The following is a 27,395-nucleotide window of genomic DNA, read 5'->3' as shown; positions in this document are numbered from 1 at the left end:
TTTCTAAGCCTCTTCAACAGCAAAGTGCGCAAACATGAGGAATTCACGTAACGTCGTTCTCAAAGGGCTTCGAGGCAGAGGGGTGGCGCAAGCAAGGACGCCAGGGCCTGTTCTCCCTGCTAACCAACCCCCATCATAACCGCCATTTTCCTAGACCTGGAAGAGTATGGAAAACTCTGCAAGTCTGGAACATGAAGTTTCCAAGCTTTAAAACACAGAGTTTCATACACAAAGTTCAACTAATATGGCAGGAGTTATGGATAGATTTGAAGATAAAGTATGTTTGAGAAGGAAATCATCCTGAAAGAATATTTGTCAGTTTTGTATTTTGTCTTTTGTGTTTAAGAAAATAAACATTTTATTTAGAAAATGTGCCCGAATATTAATGACAGCACATTTTCATCAGTTAAACTGCAGTCTCTGGTAATTTTATATCACACATTTCAACTAAAATTGTGAGGAGAACATTGCAATAATCACTATGTAACCAAATTTCAGTATAGAACACAGGAAGTGTGAAATAATCTGTTTCTTATTTTCAACAGCCTATATTTTGAACAAACACATGAAAAAAAAAACAGATTTGGTCTCCTACAATAAAAACTGTACAAAATTAACCTTAATAAGCCCTTCTTGAAAATTATGTGTAATACAAGTCATTCGAAATTTGCAACTGAGAGAATAAATATGATGTTTCTTAACATGGCTATGTGGAAGACATTAGCATATGGCTGTGATACAACACAAAACATTTATAGCTCCTTGCTACTTTCTTTTTAACACTTTAAAACTGAAAAGGGGGTAAATTATGACCTTAAGAGTAATAGAAGACTAATTTAAAACTTTTAGTCTTTATTTGGATGAAAGACCAATAATGTGGATCAGGATTTATATGAGCCCAATTTAAAGGATGTTTTCCAAGAGTACTACACTTAGAGGGACATCATATAGCACCCAGATCAGTAAAACCAGCTCACGAGTGCTAAGACACGGAACATGAGATTGCTCAGCCAGGCGCTGCAGCAAGTCTATACAAAAAGAGCCTTCAGAAAAGAAAGGCACTCCTGACACGGCTGGACCAGGTCTTGGTAACTTTAATATGATTTGAAAGCTTTCCAACCCAAATGAACCATAATGATTGCCAGGACACTTTCAAGGTGTGCAACTAATGCTGCCCAACACCTCTGTCTGCCTTTAGAAGCAGAGCCTGGGGACAGTTCTCAATGCAAAGTGACAGCTTTCTGACATGGAGCTGCTTCCAGGCTCTGGGACACTAATGAGGTGTTACGTGGCTCCCATCCTGTGCTAAAGAGCACTTGTTTGGATCCGACCTACTGTGACCCTAAGCCCAGCAACGGATAGTAACATCTGATGTACCAGACACAATATACCTTGGACCCTCTGCATCACCACAATTTAGCCATTCAGTTGAAAACATGCAGACTATAGGTATGGCAGTGAAGAACGCAATTGCAACTCATTTCGTGTGTGTGTGTGTGTGTGTGTGTGTGTGTGTGTGTGTGTGTGCATGTGTGTGTGCATGCGCGCATGCGCACATGTGTATTTGCTTTTCTTTAGCTAAAATTAAACATTAAAACTCAAATTTTATATAAAGAAATAGAGTTCATAGTTGCTGATTTATAAATATCTTAAGCAGGGGTGCCTCCAGGTAGAGAGAGATGAATGCAGACCTCTCTGCATTCCAAGGCAAACACATAAGTCACATGTGAATCTGAGGAAGAAACAAGGCAAGTTTTTGCTATCATCTTGAGCTGCATAACGCTCTTCATACATGGCATCAAAATCACAAGAGTAATAGTTTTTTTCATCAAAATTAGTTACTGGGTGTGACACTATCAAGAAAAAAGAATGGCAAACTTACAGGCTAAGAAAACCCACTTTGTAGACTACACATATGATAAGAGACTTGTTTTCCCCAAAACACCGTTAAAAACTCATACAACTCAACATCTTTAAAAAAAATGAAGCTTATTGCTGAGGGCATAATTTACTGGTAGAGTGCTTAGCTAGCATGCATGAAACCTGGGTTCCATCAGCAGGACCTCAGAAAATACACAAAACATGTTAAGCATGCAAACATTATAAAGGAAACCATCTCTAAAGAGAACATAAGTAGACAATTGGCACATGAAGAACTCATAATATTATTAGTCACTAAAAATTCCAAGTAAAAAAGGCAGTGTCAAACCACAATCACTGGATGCTTACAATGAAAACAACAATAAAAACAAAATGAAGCTGAGGCTACATGCAGAGAAGCCCTGTCTTGAAAACCCAAAAAAGAATATTCAAAATAAATTAACAGCAAAACACATAACCAGAAAAACAGTACTGAAGATGATATGAGAAAATAGTAACATTCAGATATATACTGCTGTTAGAAATGCAAATATTGCTGCCAGTACGGAAACCAGCCCCCTTAAAAACATAAAGTTAGAACTACTGTATGACCCAGTAATTCCACTTCTAGGTAAAGAGAAAAGAAAAATGAATGCATATTCACAGAAAAATATAAAAAATGTTAACAGTATCATTCTTCATACAAGGCCAAAAGTAAAAAGTTTTATTAGAAAAGTTTATGCTGATTTGATATCATATGAAGTTAAAACTAAAGTTTTATCAGACGATGAACAGGCAAACAATGTGAAAAATCTATGCAATGAAATAATATGAATATGCAGCCTTAAAAAGACCATGCCACATAGTATAACATGAATAAAGTTTAAAAGAGAAGAAAAGTAAACATAGAAAGCCTGTCGCTATATGATGCTATGTATCTGATAGGTCCAGCGAGAAGCATAGTCACAGGATAGCAAATGTCAGGAGCTGAGGCTATCTTCTAAGACGTGTGGAGCACTTTTCTAGAGGCTAAACCACTCCAGCATCCTATGGTAATTATGGTTGTGCAACATGGCGAACACACTGAGACTTCTTGGCATGCATGTGAAAACATAAACTTTGTGTTCTGTGAAGTCCATCACAGATGTGACAAATTCATAAAAGGCTTTTCTGTATAAGAAACAACATCTACCATAATGAAAAATTAAAGTTATGATTAAGTCATCTTTAAATAGCTATTCAATTTTAGATTCCCAGGGTTATTGTGTGCAACAATCACATTCGCATTAAAACTCGGGGCCTCTGTCAGCGTATTCTAGGGAGGGAGAGGACTGCACTTAACGCGAGAGGACAGCTCCAAGTGGCTGCTTGGGCACTTCGTGCTTGAACACACGGAAGTTAAAGGAGTGACTCATATTCTACTGTGCTCCATCGTGGTGAACCATGCTAAAATGTTGACAATCAAGCCAACAGGTTACTTTTACTATCAAATGTTCTTTACAATGGAAATACACACTAACACATTTTAAGAACACACACAGTCATAGCTATTACAAAAGTGTTGTTTCCCTGTTTATACTATTTCTCTAGTAAGGTTTCAAATACATGAAATGCCCAAAATTATATACCTGCAATACAAAAAATCTGTAATATGCTGTTCCTTTTACCCATGTTTACCGTAGCAACTTCAGTTACCCATCACAGCATGGATTCATTTCCCGTCACATCTTCATCAGAAGTTAGAATGGTACAATATTTTGAGAAAGCCTTCATGACAGGCTGAGTTGGGAACTGTTCTATTTTATCAATACTTAATACAGCTAATATCTTACTGTGCCTAGTAAATTTTACAACAATGGATTATGTATAGAAAATGTGTGTATAAATGGGTCGATACTACCCTCGGTTGCCAGCACACAATGGTGGCCCAGGATGTCCATAGACAATAAAGGAGATCCATTGCAAAAAGGCTACTTTCACCCTTCCTGTAAAAATGTTGCCTGGAGGTATACTACACTCATATGTAAAGAGTCCCACACACACAGGAAGCTGAGTCTGGTCCAGCTTTTCTGCTTGTGAGCATAAACATACAACCTGAGGAAGCGAGGCAGCGATCCCTGTGAGCCAGCACACAGTCACACTTACCGTTGAAGAGCCCAGTGCTGACTTTGGAGACCTGATTATTCCAGCGATTGAATGACGAATAGACTCAAACTTGGACAGCCTCTCCTTTCTCTCCTGGGAGGATAAGAAGCAGCCATCAGTAGCAGCACGCTGCTGAGTGTTTATACTTTAATACTCGGGATTGGGTCATAGCTCAGTTTTCTAACTATGTCACATGTAAGCTTCACAACATAACACATGTAAGTGCATAGCATTCTCTCTGGTCCCTCAATATGTGTCTTCACTTGGAAAAAAAATAAGGATATTCACATAGATGAAGGAAAGTCAAAGAAAAGCAATTAATTATTAAATAATAGGTACAGAAAGAAAGAGACATAAGCTCTAAGCAAGCAGCATGCATGCAGACTCTAAAAACACAGTTGTAAATGATCAACTACAAAAAAATAGTAAAGAATAGAACCACATAAATCATGTTGTAAGGATGTGAATTCTGTTACCTGAGGTAAGTCTCCGAAGGACTCACCTGATCATGAGGGCCATGGGGAAGGGAGGGCCACAGGGAAGGGAGGGCCACAGGGAAGGGGGGCCACAGGGAAGGGAGGGCCACAGGGAAGGGAGGGCCACAGGGAAGGGGGCCACAGGGAAGGGAGGATCACAGGGAAGGGAGGGCCACAGGGAAGGGGGGGCCACAGGGAAGGGGGGCCACAGGGAAGGGGGGCCACAGGGAAGGGGGGCCACAGGGAAGGGAGGATCACAGGGAACGAGGGCCACAGGGAAGGGGGGATCACAGGGAAGGGAGGATCACAGGGAACGAGGGCCACAGGGAAGGGAGGATCACAGGGAAGGGGGGATCACAGGGAAGGGGGGGACAGGGAAGGGGGGATCACAGGGAAGGGAGGATCACAGGGAACGAGGGCCACAGGGAAGGGAGGATCACAGGGAAGGGGGGATCACAGGGAAGGGGGGGACAGGGAAGTGGGGGTCAAGTAAAGCAGCTGGGAAGAGTGGAGGGCTCTCAGAAGCCAAGCAGCCTGCACGTCTCTTTCCACGTATATTTCTGACTATCATATATTACAACAGAGAAATCACTTCTAAATTTTCAAATCTTCAGATCCACTTTACCATTGCAAACAGAGCAAGTATAGCAAGCAAGACTTAAAAGAAGGAAAATGAGAGCTAGAAGGTGTAGGCCAGGTTGGGAAGAGTGCATGGGTCTGTGTGGAGGGACTGCTTGCAGCCCAGGATTGCATCATGTTTCAGCAGCTGGCCAGAGGGTGCAGCAGCTCTGCTGTTTCCTGTCAGCAGGGAAGCTCACTGTTACCTCTCACCTCCAGGGCCTGCCGAGTAGTGAACCCTATAGTTTCTGAACCTCACTGTGTCCCTCTCCACGTACCCTCCTCACTGCTTTTACTTCTTCTAAGAGCAGCAAGCCAGGAGTTGTAACAAGCTATAAGCATGTGAATATTAATCATCTGAAACAGCGTAGGATAATCTTCTAATAGAAGACTATGTCCTTGGTCAACATGACTGTGCTAGCTTAGGATTTCAGGTAAATCACTATTTGACCATATATAAGACTGAAAAACTTACACAAACCTTGCTTAGACTTGCAAGTGAGTAGAGGCTGGACCTTTGAACATACATTTATTTTATGTAATATTCACTTAGAGAAACACATTATTCCCACTGTACCAAGGAGGGTCCCCTAATGGCGATCTCCTTAGGAATGTGAGGATTTGTTCTATAGCCTCAGCCCAAACATGAGACATAAGTATGTTTTTCTAAATCATGCTACAAGGCCTGAGAGAAAAAGAGCACTGAGACACAAGAATATAGCAACCTTTGGTAAAGTACGCCTGTCATCTTCACCATTAAATGGTGTGTACGTGTATGTTTTGTTGTTGGTCTTTAAATCGATTTCTGGTGCTTTGTAAGTCTGCAGAAATAACAATGACTTAAGGAAGAGAGACCACAGCCAGGACACTAGTGGGGAGTCGAGCATGCACGGCCGTGTCCAGTGCGAGCACATGGGCTGGAGAACACGTTAATGACCTGGTTTCCTAATTCCCAGAGAAAGCTGCCTTTTCTCCTCTTCCTTTCTGTGTGGGGACCCATGACAAATTCTGCCATGTCAGAAATCCTGTGCTTAGGCTGTATGCTGTGACCTTCGAGTTGCTGACCTTTACCTCATCACAAGGTCTTGTGTTCTAGGCCATCCTTGGACTGTTTACCTCTGAAAGAAGTAGAGAAGTCTCAACTTGGAACTACCCAGAGGATCTAGGAAGTTCTTACAAGGAACTACTCAGAGAACTAGAAAGTTCTACAGGGAGTGACTCAGGCTATTGTATTCTTGCCCGGGGGCTAGGGTGAGTGAGATAAGAATAGATCCTACTGACCTTGCTCTATATATGTTCCTGCTAGTCGGCAATAAAGTGAATAATCTTGATCAGAAATGTCCTGACTTGATTCGTTATTTCTAGTGTCTCTGTATCCTACTTTCAATCCCCACTCCCTCTTTCTGGTGAACCCTGATTCGATTTTTCCTGCAGGCTGGGACCCGACATTTCTGGAAAGTGGTATCTGCCCTGAGCAGCTGGAAAGGTCACTTTGTTGCTACAGCCACTGACAGAAAGATGCAATGAAAGTGCTATTGTCACATGTATTGTGATGACAGTGTCACAAAAAAGCAGCAGGCACTTCTACTGTGCCTGTGCACTTTTCCTCTGGGCAGCATTCTTCATTCATATACTAGAGGAAGCATTCTTCTAGTGTGCAGGTACTAGAAAAACACAACTGAAAACTACACAGGAAAAGCATTCAAATGCACACAAGTAACATTCAGAAAAATTTAAGTATTAGAAAACATCTTTTACGCATGAAATAATTATATGTATTCATAAGTTGCCTCTAGTTATGCTTGGGGTACCCCACTCTAGGAAAGAAAACTTTTCATCAGAACTCCTTAGCATTTCCTCAAGGGTAATATTAGAGTTACATCACGAGTTAGAATTACTTGACAAGTAAAACAGATGTGGGATGAAAATCATTTCAAAACCCACTTTGCTGACATTAAGTCACAAACTACAAGGCTCCATACGACTGGTGAAAGCGGGCTTTCTAAAGGTTAAAGACACTGTTTACATAGACAGATTTAGGAATATACTAATAATCATTGCAATATCACCTTACAATTTATAGATGAGCAATCAAAACAAAAACAGGATGACAAGACATTCTGGCAGCTTCTGCTCACCCGGTGCCCTGATTTCTAGGACTAGGCCCTCAAATCCATCTGCCAAGCTCTTGTCTATATAACATTCAGTGAAGCTTTAAAGTACAGTCCGCCTACGACACAGCAGCCTGTGCTGAACCTACTGACAGGATGGTGTTTAAAAGAAAATAAAGGCGAAACCCCCTTCCTTTCCATCAGACACTGCAAGGTGTGCACGTGCCAAGCTGCTGGTGGGAGTAGCAGAGCATTCATTTGCCCACCTCAAGTGAGGACAAGGTAGAGAGCTTGCTCCGTAGAAGACAGGGCCGCAGATCATCTGCCAAAGTGCCAGCTCCTCCCAGTGGAGGGAGAGGCAATGGAGGGAGGCAGGGAGAAGCAGCGCTATGAAAAAAACCCTCACTTTATGAAGATTCTGATGAGAAAAAACCACCCTGACAGCCAAGTTCCACATGTAGAATCAGCTTCCCATCTATAGAATCATATCTATCTGTTAGACCTAGGATATATATTCTTGTGATAAAATTAGACTAGTATTTGACATGACCGTGATTTGCTCAACTAAAAATTAGTTCCTATTACTTAATTATCCTAAATAGGCTGCAGCCCCACTTTCAAGGTATTGGAAGTAAACGTTGTCCTATACTTGAGTTGGATGGGTACAGTACCTCATATTACATGATATTACATGCTATATATATAATGTGTGTGAACAATCTTAGACTTGAGTCCTACACCAGTGTATCAGATTTACACTTACTTTGCATCTGTATACACAATTCTATACCAATGAACTAAAAATAACCCTATTTGTGAGTAACAATTAAGGCCTTGAGTTGAAGAGTAGATTCAATAATCCACCCTTTGTTCTATCCTCCCTTTATATTTCTCTATCTCCCTTTTTTCTTTTTACCTCCTATCTTGTTATCTATGAAAGACAAATGAAAAGAGAGACATCCCTGAGTCCAACCTAGGTTTCTCTCTGTATAAAACCAGTAATAACTTATAACCACTCCCAATGAAAATAAGCATCTGTAGACCAAGAGAGCGAACCGAAACCTACCCAACCCTCCTTACAGGGAATGAGATGTCATTCTCTTAAGGTTTCTTCAGGTTGATTTAGGGCAAATAATACCTTTGAAAGGGCCAAAAAAAAAAAAAAAATGGGAAAATGGTTAAGCAACCCAGAGATAATTCCTGGCAACACCCAGCCTACCTCAAAGAAGATGATGAGCATTGAAGAACCTCCTTGTGGAGCTGGCTTCAAATGTGGCAAACAAGCCACTGGGCAAAATGTCCTTGTTCCTGCCACAGACAGAATTCTGCCTAAAAATGGGTAAGCTTAGACGCAGGCAGAGTCAACATCTGAACTTTGCTAAGATAAGGTAAGCAAGTCCTCACAATACATCTGCCTCACAAATACATTTGTCGGAAACATTGGGCCAGAAGGCTGAAGATGATGCTCTAACATTATAGAGAGTGTTGGGTGACTGTTCAGGCAGTGCATTGTCTCAGTCATCTCTTATTTTTTAAACTGCTAACCTGCACTTCCAGTTCACTCAGGTAATTAAGTTTTATTCCTTCTCAAGTCTCTAATGGGGTTGAAGACCAGATAGTTTAGCCTTACAATTATGCTTAGTTGGTTAGGGATTAAGATGTTTTTAGATCAAGATAGATGTTTTAAATTAATAGAGATGAGATATGATAGATACTGATTTTCATTCAGAATTTTAGACCCAACAAAATAAGAAAGATGTTTACTTCAAGTTTGCCAAATACAAATAGCCAAATCACTATGAATGTAACATTTATATAATTCCTGATTGTCTCATGGTTCTTCTTGTTGTATGTAGTTTATTTTATTCATGTGTAATAATATAAATGCATATGTTAAAAAAGAAAAATAATAAAAAATTAAAAATAAAAAAGAATAGCTTTTCATAGTGTGAAATTAAATAAGTAAATGCAACCAGATCTTGACTTGCCCTGAGTTAACACACACACACACACACACACACACACACACTTCATTGTTGACTGTATGTCAAATAAGTAAATGGCTACTTTTAAAAATTAAAAGTCTGACCTTTTTATTTTATTTTTTTATTTTTTATTTTTTATTTTTTGGTTTTTTTTCAAGACAGAGTTTCTCTGTGTAACAGCTCTGGCTGTCCTGGAACTTGATCTCTAGTCCAGGCTGGCCTTGAACTCACAGAGATCCGCCTGCCTCTGCCTCCTGCGTGCTGGGATTAAGGGCGTGAGTCACCACTGCCTGGCTAAAAGTCCTACCTTTTAAATCAATCACCATCAATATAATGTCTAACTGCATCTAATACATCTGTATACACACACATAAATCTAGACTGCTTTATATTAATTATAAATTGACCTGTTATCAGCCATTACTGATACCTTCTACCTCTAAGGGAAACAATACCCACATTTCCTAATGCTTAGTGATAAGCCTGGAGGCTTCAAATAACTCCTCACTGTGAAGCAGAAGCACAAAGGGAAAGGGCTAAGGCTTTGTGAAGTCAGAGGCCACACCACATGGCTTTCCTGCTGCTGTAGGGAGTGATGACACACACTAAAACCACACAGCAGTCTGCAAGCAAGGCACACTGTACATACTAGAACACCTTTTCAAAGGAATGTACTTGAATCACTCAGCCTCCTTGCATAAGCTGAGTTTCTTGGAAGAACGGGAAATGCAAGATTTTGTTTCAGCGGGGGTTTAGAATTTAAGTGTTAAGAGGGTCTCTGGATGACCTGTCAGTGATCTGTTTTCCCTGAGGCATGGAAGCACTCAGAGCGATGCTGTCCTCTGCTGCTTGCGCATTAACAATATGAATTAAAGAAACACAGCTCACTTACTGAGTCAAGTATCTTCATATCCCCAAAACTAAGTTAAGCCACAACTATATAAAGAGAAAGTCTGATGATTTCAGAAAGACCTTGTAAAATAATGCTCAGAGCCCTGAAAGCGAAGGTGGGAAATGTAATGGATCAGCTTTCTTACTTTCTGGAGTCCACCACACCGTGTGAGATGATGCCCCTGGGTGAACAAACGCCAAGAAGTGGCTGCAAGAAGCTCCCTTCCTCCTAACATCCAGAGACAGTTCAAGCTCTCGAGTGCTTCCCCAAATGCGCAGATCGCTCAAATAGTAATAACTCAAGACTACTACATTTAGAGTAATTTGGATATACAGTATGGATAGAAGGTAGAAACACAGATTGCCACTTGTCTCTACTGCATGTGCAGACTCCCCACAGCCACTAGCTGAGCCCAGAGTGACACAGCACTCACTGTCCCTCACAAGTCAGCAGCTGGCATGAGGGTCTGCTGTCTCTGGTGGACTGAGTCTTCACCACTGCAGTGCCACGTAGGAATGTCCTGCCAGAAACCTCACCTGTGCTTGGTCTTCTCACGCCTCCTTCCCCCAAGATACTCTGGAGACAAGACCTGAAGGACCAGATGCATTTCAAGGCCCTTCCTGAGGAATACCTCAGCCCCACAACACAACACAAGGATGGATGGACTTTGCTCTGTACGACTTTTCTTTTATAAATATAACTATTATGAATTAACTTCTCTAGATTCAGTATAACCAAGATTTTGTTTTTGAAACAACTAAGGCACATAATAATAAAGCAGTGAATTCCTCCACTTTCCTTAAGTAGCAATGAGACAAGGAGAGCAGAATATCGAGCAGACGTACTGTGTAGGCCGTGCTATATGGTAAGAGGGCTCCCTATTAACACCAGCCAGCCCACTACTCTCTCGCATTACCCCTCTTAACAAACTGTTTCCATCAGGTGGGAATAAACACGCCAAAACAAATGAAAGAAAAAAGGAAAATTTTTAAAAATTAAGCTAAAGATGACCTCATCAAAATTCCTGGCAGATGCTGTCCATGTGTTTCTTCTCCAACAGCTTCCACTGCTCCTGTCTTGCCCATGTCCTCTCTGCCTGACCATACTGAATGGTCATGGATATTAGTGGTTATTATTTTATCTTTACTACCAATGAAAGATGTGTACAGTCTGTTCCCACTGTTTTCACTATCCTGAGTAGAAGTGCTTGAAACATGTGTGCACATGTGCTTGTTTCAATATCTGTTTTTAACTCTCTTAATTATATGTTTAGAACAGAAATTATAATCCCATGTATGTTTAACTTTTAAAAACATTTATTCACTTATTTTTATACAAATATGTGTGCCTGATTGAGTTTACCTGCACCACATGCAGTCAGAAGCTAGAAGAGCCCACTGGAATGAGTTCTCCTTGAACTTAGTTAGAAGCAGTTGTAAACCACCACACAGAGGCTGGGAACAAAACCCAGGGTCTCTGAATGTTCTTAACTATTACACTCTCTCTGGCACCTGCATCCCACATGTTCAAGTTTTTAAGAAACTATTTTCCACAATGACTAAGGCTGGGATATAGCTCAGTGGTAGGGGACTTGTCTACCATGCATGAGGCTCTACATTTAGTCGACACCAAACAAACAAACAAACAATAAACAATGAAAATTGATAAGCAATCTGTTGACCACTCCAGAAGGGACAGACAGAGTATGTTAAGGCCTCATAGACTCAACAGGAGACTAGTTTTTCCAACAAGAGTTAAAAAAAAAAAAACATCATTCCAGTGAATGAGGGGTCAGAAAAATCTGTCAGTGGCAGGGTTTCTCAAACTTAGAACAAAGAAAAGGTCAGGGGCTGAGGGCTGCAGCAGGCCGGCCTCAGGGGAGCAATTCCTTCAGGGATCTGCATGCTCTTTATAAGGCTGCTTTAAGAAGACCCAACTTCCAATTGCTCCATACCCTCACCAGCACTATTTTCTGTTTCTTGATGACAGGCATGCTGGTTGGCGTGAAAGGTTACTTGCTTCGTTTCTGAAGGTAGGTTCACTAAATGTGAAATTCAATGTTAAGGTAGGTTTTTATAGCGTACCGTCTTATGAACTTCATTGTTCCCCGTAAGAAGTCTCCATTACACATGATGTTTTTCTTCCCTACTTTTTAGTTGAATACAATGAGTAATATAACCACACACTTACTCACACACATGCAGAGAATGAACGAATAGAAAAGGGAAAGATGGCGAGAGGAAGAGAGAGAGGGAGTAAAGGAGAGAGACGGAGACAGAGGTGAGCCCGCAGCTTGAAGGTACTAAGCACAGCAGGCCGGTGCTGCTCAGCTGCTCTGCCCATCAGCCCTCTTTCTCTTCCTCAGTCACAGCCTCACGCCTTAGACATCTAGTATAGACTGATGGTCACAAACGCTGCTCTATGCTGCCATGGTTCTTCTGCCTTGATCAGCACGCCTTCCATCTCCCTGCTCTTTCCTTCTGTGCCTGGTCTATTATTAACAAGCCCATCTAACGACTCTCGGTTCTAATGGACTTGTCCAGGATGCTATTTTTATAGCAGCATACTGCTGCTGAAATATTCCATCTTTTCATACCCATTGTCCATCTTTTGTACTGGATCCCTTGGTCTTTTGTAAGAGCTATACTGAAAGCACCATCTGGTCATTTCGCTATCTGGGTCATTTCTTGTCTGTCTATGTTATAAATAATGAGCTACAAGTCTTTTTAGCATGTCATGTAATCTTGCATTATAGCCAGGAAACTTGCATAAAGGAACAGGAGTCGGAATTCAACATTTACCTAGGAAAAGAGCACACCTATTTACTGCTCTTGCTGCCCAAGAGCAGGATCCAGAGTAGCTGCAGTTTTAGTCTGAATCAGTGAGCAGTCCCGGATTCCCATCACTAAGGAGATGCCTTTCAGACTCAAGTACCCACGGAGCTGGTCCCACAGCCTCATGCGCTACAAGGTCCACAAGGTCACGTAAGTCCTTCCTTCTATACGCTGCCTTGGTCATGCTGTTGTATCACAGCAGCAGAACAATAACTAATGCATTTTTGCCTCAAGAAAAGACAAAGAAGGAAAAGAAGAAAGCAAAAGAGGGTTAAGGAGATGGGAAGGGAAGAGGAAGGCACTGGGGAGATTCTGCTGCGCACTCTGAGGGCTCCTCTACTCACACAGCTCAATCCAGGATGGCAGTGCAGAAAGACCTTCTTTCTCTCATTAAAGGCTTCTTCCTTCTGAACAGGTTCATATAGGTTTCTTTGTTTGCTCAGCTCTCTGATAGACTGTTAAGAGCTATTATTCGGGAGCTCATTGCCTAACTTCTGTTATTAAGAATGACCAGTGGTCTCTGTAGCTCTCCATATCCAATTACATTTGCATTTACTAAGACCAGTCATCCACCAGTCACCTCGCACTGCCATTACGCATGAAACAGCACAAGAGTTATACTCAGGGTCTGTCTTCACTAAGGCAGAACTAAAACTTGTAACTTCAGCAAACAGTCTTCACTCTGAGGACATCATTTGAGGACACACAGCTAAGGCGACAGACTCTGCCTCAGCTGACGGTGGTAGGATACAAATGTAACCGAGTTAAAGATATCATGATGAGACTATGCTGGCCTACCTAGGACAATGCAGTTATCCAATGTCAACTCCCTCAGAAGATGACAGACAGAAGAAGAGAAGCCGGTGAGGCTATGTGGAAGAAACAAAATGGAGTGCTCCGTCTAGGAGGCCAAGAACAGTAAGGAGTCCAGCAGCCACCAGAGACTAAGAGAGGAGGAGGAGCAGGGTCCCTCAGAGACAGTGGCGACCAATAACTCAGAACTGCACTATGAGGCTTCGGACTTCCCCAGCCCTGACAGAGGAATCTCTGTTCTCGGTCAAGTTTCTAGTAATGTGTGAAGCTGTTAGTTAACAAAATAATAATAATAATAATAATAATAATAATAATAATAATAATAATAATAATAATAATCATTTCATTCCACATTTGTACTAGAAAGCAACCACTGGCATTGTAACCATACTTTTAAAAAAAACCACCCTTATAACCAATCAGAAAAACTGGATATTGTTCCCAAAATTTCTATACAACAAAAGTCAAGTATTTGTCTGTGCGTGTGTATATGCAATCTGTCTTTCATTTCCTATCCATATTTAGACACTTATCTCTAACTCAAAAGTTACTGACAACAAACAACATGCTACAGTCCCAAAGACAAATTTCCTCAGCAGGGGTCCTGGTCATTCCAGGAAACCATGTAGCAACATCACAATCAACTGCAAGGTCACTGTGTCTTTGTTCACTAATGGTAAGGGATTAAAGGCCAGGCAGCACACAGAGTCATTATCCATGTAATTGCAACACTAGAGACACGGGGGCAGGAGGAGGAAGAGTTGCAAGGCATTCTGGGAGAGCTAGTGAGGCCTTCCTCTCCTCCTCCTCCTTCTCCTCTATGCACACATCTATAAGAACGGAACTCACCCACAACAATAATCTTGTACAAAACTCAGTGTTAAATGTATCAATGACCTCAACATGGCTTAACAGTGAATGAAACTCCTAGAAGAAAACGTATGCAGCAGCCCACAGGACATAGGTACTTTCTGTAGAAGCCCATTTACTCAGGAATCAAGGCCAACTGTTGGCCACTCTGACCTAATGAAACTAAAAGGCATAGGTTTCATATATACATACAAGATACCTCCAAATCTCTACATTTGAGAATGTAGCTTGAGGCAGGGAAACAGGAAGAAACTATGGGAGTAGGGAAGAGAGGAGTTCTGAAAAGACAGACAGTGTGACACAAATGCTATAGAGGGAGAAATGGGGGGAGGGATGGCAGATGGAGTAGGAAGAAAGAAAAATGAATGCCAGCAAGGATGTTTGAGAAAGCCATAAGAAACATACTGGTTTGTAGGCTTGTTTAGAAATCAGATACAGTGGCTGGACAGATGGCTCAGAGATTAAGAGCACTGGCTGCTCTTCCAAAAGTCCTGAGTTCAATTCCTAGCAAGCACATTGTGGCTCACAACCATCTATAATGAGATTTCGTGTCCTCTTCAGGTGTACAAACAAGTGTACATGCAGGCAGAACACTGTATACATAATAAATAAGTAAATAAGAAAACAGATATACTTGCCGGGCATGGTAAAACATGCCTTTAATCCCAGTACTAAGGAGGCAGAAGCAGGTGGATCACTGTGAGTTCGAGGCCAGTCTGGTCTACAAAGTGAGTCTAGGACAGCCAAGGCTACACAGAGAAACCTTTTCTCGGAAAAATAAAAAATAAAAAAAAGAAGGAAAGAAATCAGATATAATACAGATGTGGGTGTGGGTGTGTGGGTGGGTGGGTGGATAAGCAGACAGTCAGACAGGATATAGCTACATCACACAAGGGGATGATGCTCTCCTCAGGAACCATAGGCTACTAATAAGAACCTCAAAGCCTCCATTGGTGGTGTGGGGCTAGAAGACTGATAAGATTATAGCCTATTGCCATGAGAGAAACAAGATGAAGTTGATCTAGAGGTCTCTTTCCTGTGGACTAGTTCTTATAGGTTGGAAAGTACTACGCACACTGCTGTGGGAAAATAGCAATCAGTAATCCTACCCAGCTGGGAAGACTATGAACCACAGTAATACATTTTGGTTAATAAGAAACTTGTAAAGGACTTTTAAGAAGTACAATAGGTGTGTCTGGGCGGGGGGAGGTTAACTCACAACTGTCAACATAGACTTGGAACCTACTCAACATGAGGGAATTCATGCCTGAGACTGTAAACCAAGTCAACCACTGATGGCTGGAGAGGTCATTAAACTGAGTGGGAATCTACTATTGCTATGTTTCTAACCCAATCTGATTTCTAAGTGTATTCTAAAGAACTACCCTTCTGCCCACAGATAAATATATTTCCTATCCTCTATCAAAGAAGTATCTTTTTGCAAATGGAGACTACCACAGAGACGCACAACTGGTCAAAATGCAGAGAAAAGGGGACTGTGGAACACTCAATCCCAAGCAGTACTTCTACAAACCATGTAACGGTCATTTCCAAGAACACTCTGGAAGACATGGTAGAAAGACTATACGTTCTGCTTCTATATAGTATCTTCTAGATATGAGAAAAAAGCTGCACCAACAAAATCTCCACAACGTTAAAGAAGACCGACAGAATGACGGCACCCATCAACCCTCCGGCATGGATGGGAGGACTATCACTGGATCTCATCCTTAGATGAAGAACTATAGGTAATCAATGGCTGCTGAGAGACAGAATCAGTTTTCTTCAGGAATGAGCCCCTGATAGGGTATCTGACCCCAAGGGCTCAACACCAAACCCATGTGCACAGGTACAACACTAAATGGAATCAGTATGTTGTATATATGTACCTGTATGTGCATGACACTAATAATAAGAAGTCATGGATTTGAGAGGAAGTAGGGAAAACATAAAAGGAGGTGAAAGGAGAAGAAGGGATGAAAAGAATAAAAACACAGTACTCATGTATGAAATTCTCTCTCTCCCTCCCTCCTTCCCTCCCTCTCTCCTTCCTTCTCTCCTCCCTTCTCCCCTCCCCCCCCCCCCACACATTTATTTAATCCTAAAAATTTTAGTTTAGCTAGTAAGGTCCCATTCTTCTCATGAAGTGGAAGATCATGAGCTGATGAATTCACTAAAGAGGAACAAGAGTCCAACAGCTCTCTGCCACTTCTTTAAAATGAAAAGGAGGACTAAAGAAATGGCTCAGCAGGTGAGACAGCTCACTGTTCTCATAGACAGCACAAGTTTAGCCCCACGATGGTAGCTCACAATAACCCACAACCAGATACAAAGGATTCAATGTCTTGTTCTGGACACCAAGGTAACATGCTTGCATGTGGTGCACATAAACTCATACAGATAGATATACACACATACATATAGATTAAAAATAAAGATGGGGGGTTGTTTTTTTGTTTGTTTGTTTTTGTTTTTGTTTTTTTGGTTTTTTTTTGGTTTTTCAAGACAGGGTTTCTCTGTGTAGCCTTCGCAATCCTGGACTTACTTTGTAGACCAGGCTGGCCTCGAACTCACAGCGATCCGCCTGCCTCTGCCTCCCGAAAAATAAAGATTTTTATGGTGAAAAACAGGAAAAAGGTACAGTGTAGACTTGTTTAAAAAAAAAAAAAAGAATATCCCTTAGTAAATATTTTTCAATCAATGAGGATAGGACTAAACACTCTTCATGGGCCTTCCACATGAATGCTTACATAACCTTGAACAGCTGCTGTCATGGTTTGCATTAGAATGTCTCCCATAGTATGTTACATATGTCAACACTTAGCCATTAGGGAGTGGCACTGTTTGAGTACTGGAAGGACTGGGAGATGTGGCCTAACTGAAAGGAGCCTGGCCTTGTTGGAGCAAGCGTGTCATTGGGGTGGGCTTTGGGGTTTGAAAGCCCACACCAGGCTTGGTGTCTCTCCTTCTCTCTGCTGTGGATAAAGATGTAGCTCTCAGCTATTTCTCCAGCACCACAACGCCATGCCTGCCACTATGCATCCCACCATGATAATAATAGCCTAAGCCTCTGAGACAGTAAGCGTGCTCACTTCGGTAGCACATGTACTAAAACAGAGACAGTAAGCAAGGCCCAGTTAAATGCTTCCCTGTATAAGAGTTGCCTTGGTCATAGTGTCTGCTCACAACAAGAGAACAGTGACTACAGCTACATAAGGAGGGAGGAGAAGAGGAGGGAAAAAAAAAGAAGGCAGAAGAGGAGGGGAAGGAAGGAAAGAGGAAGAGGAGGAGGAGACGACAACACTGCCAGACAGCTTATTGTCTGAATAGTGAAGATGAATGAAAGGTTTAAAACATTTCATCTACAAGAAGGAAGTTCACTGAATACAACCCAAATCTATAATCATTGTGCACAAATAATAAAAAGAATCATGAGAGAGCCTTGCAATGCTGAGCTACAGCAAACAGGGCAGAAGGAGCATTCTTTTCTTTAAAAGGAAGTGTGCTGAGCTGGAAAGCTGTGTAAGGATACATAGCGGAGGTGAGAACTCAGTCAAGAACGGATCTCAACATGCCCTTCAGATTCAACGACACTGCAGGATAAAGAAAAAGCAGATGGCCAGCAATGACCGCCTGAGGGACTGTGTCACCAGGAGAAAACTACACTAGATGACTCCCACTTCCCAGGGTATTTATATTTCTGATTAAAGGAACAACTCCTCCCTAAAATTAGCTCATTAGCTACTGTGTATTATATGCTAATTAAAAAAATAGCTGGACATCATAAAAATAACATCAGAGAGCAAAATCCAGAGCCCAAACTCTTGTTACACTTATACCAGGGTTAGCTAATCACCACAGATGGGACACTGTGGCTGTGGTAGATGTCACAGAGAGGAGAAGCCAGCACGTGTTACTTTGCTGAGCTGTTGAAACATTTCTTTCAGTCTGCATTTCTCTGCTTAATATCTTTCTGAGGATGGTGTTTGAAAACCATCAACAGAAAAGCCTTATCCTACTTTCTCTATAAAAACACATAAAGTAGTAAAATACTATTTTTTTAAAATATTTCCACTTTGTTTTTTAAATGCAATAAAACTGATGGAAAAGAAAAAAGTTTTCAAAAAATTAAAAAGCACAAAATTATATTTTAAACCCAACATACAAAGAAAAACTATGTGTATAAAATATCAAAGATAGGCACTCGGGAGGCAGAGGCAGGCGGATCACTGTGAGTTCAAGGCCAGCCTCGTCCACAAAGCAAGTCCAGGACAGCCAAGGCTACACAGAGAAACTCTGCCTCGAAAAACCAAAAACAAACAAACAAACAAACAAACAAAATAACAACAGCAAAATATCAAAGATAGAAAGAATTTATAAAAATGAAGAGTAAAAATGCAAGGCTTATTTTTAAAGCTGAAGAGTAAGCTATATATTCCATCAGCTAGCCATTTAAAACATTAATATCTTACCAGTTAGAAATGTTATCAGATGATGAGAAGTTGGTTGTACAGGACAATCTGGAAGGATTTTATATCCTCTAATATTTTTTATGAATACACAACTTGAGATACGATACAACCATGCACACAGCAATGGTCTTTAAATGTGCCAATAGTATCACCTAATGACAAGACCTTACTTAGAATATGAATGATAACCCAAATATTCATTCCACTGAGTAAGAAAGAAATTGTGTATCTATTTCCATTCTTTACAAACATAAGTAAAGAAAAAAGGCAGTTACACCATCACTGAGCATTCCTCTTTTGTATTCTCATTCTTATTTCAAAGCTAGAGTTTGTTTTTCCTAACATAGAAAATGTAGACAAAACAGTCTAAAGCGCCAGGGTCTTAGTTAGGAAATGCAGGCAGTTGAGTCTGAACTAAAAATAAACAAACAAATTGTTCATAAAACTCCTTACAAACACAACAGATGGGATACAGGGCACTATTCCTACTATCCACAGATATTATATGCTATACAATAAAAGGTTAGCGGCTGGTATATTTCAGATTACTAAATTAAACTGTAAGTGCTGATTTATAAAAATATCACTGACCTACGGTCATATCTTGTGAGAAGCTTCTCAGTTATTGTCCCTAATTATCTAATACATTTGTTCAAGAAAAATACCACTCTCTTTTAGTAATGGAAATTGAAAACAAGAAATTTAAATCGAACTTGGCAGGCAATAAAGACTTAAACTTAGATATCAGACATGTGAACGCCATTACGGATTTTAAACTGAATTGTGTTTCTGCACACGGTGCACTCGTTTGCCTTCTTGTGGATTAGAAAGCCTGTTTACTCTCAAATCTCAGAGGCAAATAGAGAAACAGATTAAACAAATGAAGATTAACACCACCACACCCATCCATCTCCTTGGCTGGGTGTCTAAGTAATAGTAGTGTTTAAAAAAAAAAGTCAAGAAAGTTATTTTTCCCAGTTCACGCAGTAACATTACTAACACAGCAGGTGACACTGCTAGAGCTACAGGACTATGCCGGGCCTGGTGCAGGGCCGGCGCCACCTTCCTCCTTACCTGGTATCTTTGGATCTCTGATGAGGAAGGTGAAGGGCTCAACGGTATAGCACACTTTTTACAGTACTGGGAGTCAGAGTCAGGTTCCAGCTGCCCCTCACAGTGGGGGCACTCCTCTCTCTGCTCCATCTCAAATCTTAGCTAGAGCTACCTGTGTGCCCACAGAAGTCAGTGTGTCCACAGAGCTTCCTGTCTGAGACAAAAGCAAGAGAGAAAAGGCACAGGCCTTCATCTCCTGTTCCACAGCGTCTCCCTCCACCGTCACACAACTGTACCAGTCAGCTCTGATCAAAGGAACCACACCGCCAACACTGTTGGAGTGTCTTGTTTGCTTCATTTGAGTGGGAGTCCATGTAACTTAAATAAAGACCCATTATCTAAGAAACAGAGCACATTCTTACTTATCTGAATAAAATAACTTATTTTCTTCCTTCATATCATGCAGAAGGCTTCCCACTGAAGAGCTGCATTTCAGAAGCCCTGGGAACTCACCAAGTACATCTGGAAACAGTTTCACAGCCGCCTGAGAAAAAACGCACTGCTTTACACTTTCTCTACACTTTTATTTTATTGACCATAATGCTCTAATTCTTTGTAACTCTTCTAATCAAAGTAAAAGAATCTAAGTTATGTCCAGATGACCACTAGTGTCTCATCAGATTTCAAATTTCCCAATAATAGCCCGTTAGCGGTTAGTGAGGCAGCAGGGCTGGGCGGTCGGAGGGCTTGGATGTGCAGACGGTGCAGAAGGCCGTGTGGCCTCTGCTCTAGAGTGCACTGACTGTGATGCAGAAGCACCGTGTGCTACAGTTCCGCCCACACTGTGCTCCCACACTTCTTGGGCTTCTCACTATGAGGCCATGGCTGGCTGCGTGCTTCTAATGCTATCGCTTCTGCCACCAGAGCACCAGCTGCCACGTGTGTATCACCACCCTTGGCCAGAACGTAGTTTCAAATGGAATACAGTTAATAAATCCTCGTGGAAACAAGGCAGAAAAAAATGTAAAGGCAATGGACAGGTCTTGGCTTCAAAACCTCCCTGGATCACAAGTTTGCCACAAACATCTATTCCTTAAATCTTCATACTCTTCACAATTTAACTTGCTTGTAACAATCAAGGCCAGGCCCAGTGGCATATGCTGGCAGTCCTACCATCTGGTAGGAGGTGGAGAAGATGTGAGTTCAAGACCAGCATGAGTTACATTGTGAAGTCCTACATCTATAAAAGTAGGTAGCCTCATCTCTGTCCACTTTCCAGTACTTTTCTGTGTATCAGTTTTTAACTTTGCTGTATATTCCAGGCCTATGAGAAGCTTCAAATGATGATTTCGTAAGGTTTTCTATTAACAAAAACAGTAATAAACATGGGATAGAAAGTGCTAGATCTTATGATCTAGCACTGCCCTGACTATGAGGCCCTTCCATTGATTCCTTCACACTGACCAGGTGACATCAAGAACTGAGCACAGAACATCTGCACTCTGTAACTCTGCTCCTTGGGTTCAGCCCTTACCCATGGCACTCTTCTTGGAAGGAAGTCTCTGCCACTTTAAGTATGACCAGCCCCTTGGGCTTAAGTGAGTGTAAGCTCACAGGGTAACACTAATGCCTCCTGCTAGTCTTTGTGGGTCTCACATTTTTCAAGCTCATTTTAAACAAGTAATTTTGACTTCTATATCTGAGTAAAGTTACTTACATTTTCCTATCTTTGCCGCTTACTTACAGCTGGTTCTATTCGTTTATTCTTTCAGTATTCAGTGAGGATTTACTGGGTGCCAGGCACTCACCCAGTCTCACAAAATCACAAAATTTTAAATCTGCAAGCAATCTTGGAGATAAAAATAAATGAAAATTAATATTTACAGCCAAAAAATAAAAATCTAAAGCAACTATATTCAATTCTTAGTTTACCCCCAGAAATAAGCTAAATCTGGTGTTTCCTTTTACATCACGTACACCCTTGATTTTGCTTTCTGTAACCAGAAGGACCTTAAGTTGCCTGGTGATGCTAAGCAGAACCTCACTCAGATCATAGATAAAGACAATAATCATATGGATAATGCTAAAACCAAGGCCACAGGGAAAATAAGCTAGGAATCCATAATTTTATGTTTCTGAAAGTTAAACAGTCTTTTCTTTCAAAATCTAAACCAGTTTGGGGGCCACACTGAAAGTGTACTTCCCATTCCAGGGTAACTTAACACGCTATAACCATCAACAAATACTCCCGTCACTCGAAAACCCAAGTAGATTGCTCTAGATACTGCTGATTTCACAGAGACTCTGAAAACAGTCAGGCAGAATTCTGTTGCTTGAAAATGCCCTCTTTCCCCTAGAAAAGTATTTTATATAAATATCCAGTGCCTTTTTCTTACCAGGAATTCTAACAGCCTGTCTAACGTTTGAAAAATATTTACGTGCTGAGTCTATACAGCAAGTACTATGCAAGTCAGAGCAAACAGCAGTAAATAAAGTAATAAGCAGTAATAAGTGTCTGTTTTCTCAAAGTAAACTTGGGCATAGATAGTATTATGTGGGAGAATATACAAAATAAATACACCGATACTCCTAAAAATGAGTCAATACATATATTAATTAATACATGTATTAGTATTTAATCCATAAAAATGCTAAAAAGCTCTTGACTATATTAACAAAAAAGGTAGTTATAGTCACTGTTGTAGTAATTAATGCTAAAGATATTTTTATATCTTTTTAAGATATAAAGATTTACACCATGTGAGAACAAAGGACAACAGGGTAAATGGTGATAGCAGGGTGTGGAGGACCATAAGTAGCTCACTGTAGCAATAGAGCCAGAGATCTCTTAAGAGAGCAGCTTCTGAAATGCAAATTGAAACTATTTTGAGATGCCAGTCAGATGGTTAAGAATTTTTTTGAAAGGGGAGGGAGGGAGACAAATGCTGGTAAGGATGCATAGGAATTGTGCACTGTTGGTGGGTGGGCAAACTGGTATAGCTACTATAAAAAAGTCAGTGTGGCGGATCATCCAAAAACTAGACCTGCCCTACAGCCCAGCTCTTCCACTACTGGGCATATACTCAAAGGCCTCTGTCCTCCTATAAAGATGCTTGCTCATCCATGTTCATCACTACTTTACTCACAACAGCCAGGACCTGAAGTAGCCTATGCCTGCTCAACAGATAATGAAAAGTCCTATAAAGAAAATGGGATCTGCAGGTGAATAGATGGAACTGTAAAAAATATACTGAGTGAGGTCATTTAAAAACAAAATGTCAAGCAGTACTGGTTCTCACTCATCTGGACCTTAGTGTCAAATCTTTAGGTTTGTTTGTTTAATCTGTAGTATCTGTGAGATCCAGGAAACCAGAAACGAGTAACTGATGGGGAGGGGAGAACCACCTTAAGAAAAGGGGGTGAGTACAGCACATGTGATGTAAGGGAGAGAGGAAGAGGATGAGAAGCAAGTTTAAGAGGGGAACAAGATGGGAAAGCAGGACAGAAAATGGGGGTGACGAACACTAAAGGTCTCTGAGAAAACCATGTGGGAAACCGTTGGTAAGCTTCCGACATGGCTTTTCATGTAGAGCAGAATGGGAACCATGTGCACAAGGGATAAAAATCTTCCAAGTCAGGGGCGCACTGAGAGTGCCACCCCAACAGAGTTGTTGCCACTGTGCTCTGACACCCATGAGAACATGGCAAGAGATTACTGAGCCAGAGATTACACGCTTTGGTCACAAGACATGGAGAAATCAAGTCCTTACCAACCATGCAGCTCCTTCCAGCTGGCTAGCCTTCACAGTACCACAAGGTGCCTTTCAAGGCTGCTGAAGGAGAAAGGCCACAACGGTCTTACCCAGATAACGGCCCTGAAAGTTACGATAATCGCTGGCACAGCAAGATATGCCCAGGGTGCAACTGTGGCACAAATGCAATGCCAATAACCACCTACTTTCTGAGTGGATTTAAGGTTTACTCCAAAGGGTTAAAACACTTGTCAGATACTATATTTCTGACCAAGAATGGCTGGGAATTCCAGAGATGAACCAACTACCATTAAATTGTTCCGTGGAGTTAGTGTCAACCTGCCCTCTTTATTCAAACCCCTCTGCCCACAAATCAGTACAGCTTCCAGACGTCATCAGAGAAACTGGTATAACGAATGGGCAGCACCTGACGCAGCGCCTCAGAGCTGGTGCAGATGGAGGGCCTGTGCTGTCCTCAGCTCTAAATGAAGCCTCTATGTCATATCCATCCTGCTAGTGCTCGGGAAGAGGAGGCAACAAGACTGTAAGACCAGAGGTTGAGGAAGACATGGCAGGGCTGGGGTTTCCTGGCAGACCTGCAGGGGTCAAGACAGTCAGCATCCCAGTGTGGGGTAGGGAGGGGTCACTGGTCACAGCCCAACCTGAGCAGCAAGGAAAATGATCAAAGTGCACTGAATGCATGTAGGAAATTCTCAAAGAATAAAAATGCATATTCAAAAATACACATGCACACAAAGACTATCCTAATAACTGAAATGACGGAAGGATGGTAGTTAGTCCTATGAAAAGCTAGGTAAGAATAGTAGAGAGAAAAGGCACATCGAGAGAAAAATGAGAAGCTTGGCGTATTCAGAGCACAACAGAGTAGAATGGCTCCAGTGTGGCCAGTGAGGAAGAGTGGGTGGGTGTTGGCGAACTCTGGTGTTTGGAGACAAAATCATGTAGTTTCTGCTAAAGTAAGGAATGTGAATATTATAAGAGTTACAGAGCTGCCACTGGAGGGTCACAGGCATAAGCAATACAACAGCTCATTCACATAATGAGATCACTCTACATAGAAAGTAAGATGTAGGAAGGGCAAGGAAGCACAGATACACTGGCAGTGTGATTTACCCGGGCATCACAGAGGAGATGCTGACGTGAGGTTAGGTTGAAGCAGACTACCGGAATGCAGGCAATGTAACAGGAGCTTGCTTATGTGCTGCATATAAGACTTGTGGAAGATTAAATATTAAGGGAGTCTCATATTTTGATTTTGATTTGAATACTTGATTGAGGTGACAAGTTATCCCATTTACACAGAAATGAAAGCCTGTCTGAGTGGCAGAATTCAGTTTTGGTAACTCACATCTAAGACCATTCAATTCAATTAAGAAATAAATTGTTTAAGTTCTAGGCCAGTGTTTATAAAATTAAGTTTTATTAAAAGTGTTTTAGCCATGAAATGAACTGCCATATCTTATGCATGGCATTAGATGAAAGAAATAAAGAGCTTAAAATAATAGTAAAACATTTCATCTTCATACCATAAAACTGCATAGCAAGACAGTGGCCTCTGGTAGGCACAATAAAAACAGAAAGTATCCACATACATTTCAAAACCAATATTCGTTTGCTTTATTTAAAATGAATAAATAAATAAGGTAACAGGATACCTCGGTTGCAGCTGTTTGGTTTTCTGATGCTGAGCTCCACCTGCTGGTAATTTCTTACCTTTAGTTACTCTCTGTGCCATTAAAAAGAACTAAAGTAGGCTGATACACAATGCAGTCTTCAACATTAAAACAGAGGCTTAAAAAATTAGGAGATACGACGATAACATTTTCTTTTTTTATACTTTCTATTTAGTAAAGTTGCCCATATGCAAGGCACTGAACTAAACATTTTTATATATCACTTTATTAAACTGTCAAAAACAATTGTTATGTTCCTAGAAGTTGTCACTTCTAATTAACAAGGAATCTTATTTGAGAGACATTACATAACTTACACTGTGGTCATATATTAAGTGCATCTTCAGACCCTCCAAACACAAAGTTGGTCTATTGATTTAACAACAAAGCCAGGATAAAATGTAATTTTAACACCAGAAAACTGATAAATTTCCACAATCTCCTCACATTTACAAGTTCTTCTCTCTGAAACATAACATCTCAGTAAGGCTTTCGGACTAAAATACTGCTATCTATCTAGCAAACTGCCCATTACATGGCAAAGAGTAAGTAAAAGTGTGAGCCTTTTTCTTAGAAACATTGTTTAAATGACAATCAACACAATCTAATAGAAGACTTTATATGTCTCAAGTGCTAATGAAGCAAATTCTCTATCAAATAATCTCTTTGGGAACTTAAATATTTGAACTATGATATGTAACTCTTCCCTCCAAAAGTAAGCATGTCTTTATAGAATAGCAAAGTTTGCAGTACTCTATAGCTACTTATCATTAAAATCTAAATTAAAATTGGTTTTCTACATGTTCAACAAAAATTTATAATGTGAACTTAATAACTAAATCGAAATAATGACACATTAAGTAAAACATATCATAAAATTGGTAAAAAAAAATAAGACTGAAATTTCCCATTCAGTCACCATTAGTAACATTTTTTAATCCTAACAGAGAGGAAATTAGAATAATTTTATAGAGACTATGTCTCCATAAATGTAACAATTATTTTCAATACTAAAATATTCCCAAAAATTTTAAAGATAACAGACGTTCATTTTGTTAAAAGCTAAAGAATTGGCCAGTAAATGCTTTTAGTGGCATAGATTTATCTTTAATCAAATATATAATATCTATTATTCATTGCACATTCAATTTTCAGCTAAGAGAAGTGGTACTGAAACAAAATTTGGGAAGTCTGGGGAGTTTCTGTCTAGTTTTCTTTTGGGACTGGATAGCGTCAAGCTATGCACCTGGCCTTGAACTCACACTTTCATCATTACAGTCTGCAGAGTGCCTGTGAGGGTCAGCAAGTGCCACTGCACCCAGCCTCGTCTCCAGAGTGCCTGGGAGTGGCAGCAAGTGCCACTGCACCCAGCCTCGTCTCCAGAGTGCCTGGGAGTGGCAGCAAGTGCCACTGCACCCATCCCAAAAGGGGACTTTTTTTCAAACACATCCATGCTGTCCACTTTTCTAAGCAGTGATTATATTGTTAAATGAAGTAAGTTGACTGGCGCATTTTTCATCCTAAGGAACTGAATCTGGTGTCATGGCCTCTTCTCCTATTGAGGGATTCCAGGTTCTGTGTTAGGTTTCATGAACCACGTTCCCACGTTAGCTGGCAGGGTCACACGGTAAGCGTGTGACAGTGGCCACACCGGTGCCAGTGAGAGCCCCTGCTAGACATTTTATCAGCGCTGAGCACAGTGAAACTCCCCTCCCTGCAATGTACCTTCGTTTAATGGCCACTGCATGAGTTTCCCTTCCCCCGTGTTTTCACCTTGGAGACTCCTACAAAGTCATGGCTCAAGAGGCACAAGAGTAGTG

The 27,395-nt window shown here is 40.9% G+C and overlaps 1 protein-coding gene across 13 annotated transcripts in view; it reads right to left on the bottom strand.

The window, feature by feature from the left end:
• The window catches only part of FER (FER tyrosine kinase), a 298,017-nt gene that overhangs the window by 155,996 nt on the left and 114,626 nt on the right, over positions 1–27,395 (bottom strand). For 9 of the 13 annotated variants that reach the window (XR_014778442.1, XM_084778109.1, XM_084778105.1 and 6 more), the window contains one exon: positions 4,006–4,098. Coding sequence is in view for 10 of the 13 variants with exons in the window: in XM_084778109.1 (XP_084634235.1) it covers positions 4,006–4,098 (93 nt within the window). In the remaining 3 variants the exon portion in view is untranslated. Of the gene's footprint in view, positions 1–4,005; positions 4,099–20,150; positions 20,344–21,846; positions 21,979–27,395 lie in introns of those variants that run through there. The other 4 variants (XM_084778103.1, XM_084778104.1, XR_014778440.1 and 1 more) reach the window with 4 other exon arrangements.

Source organism: Acomys minous (assembly GCF_964271855.1).
Source record: "Acomys minous genome assembly, chromosome: 4".
NCBI classification, from domain to species: domain Eukaryota; kingdom Metazoa; phylum Chordata; class Mammalia; order Rodentia; family Muridae; genus Acomys; species Acomys minous.
This window is presented reverse-complemented; position numbering and strand designations above follow the sequence as displayed.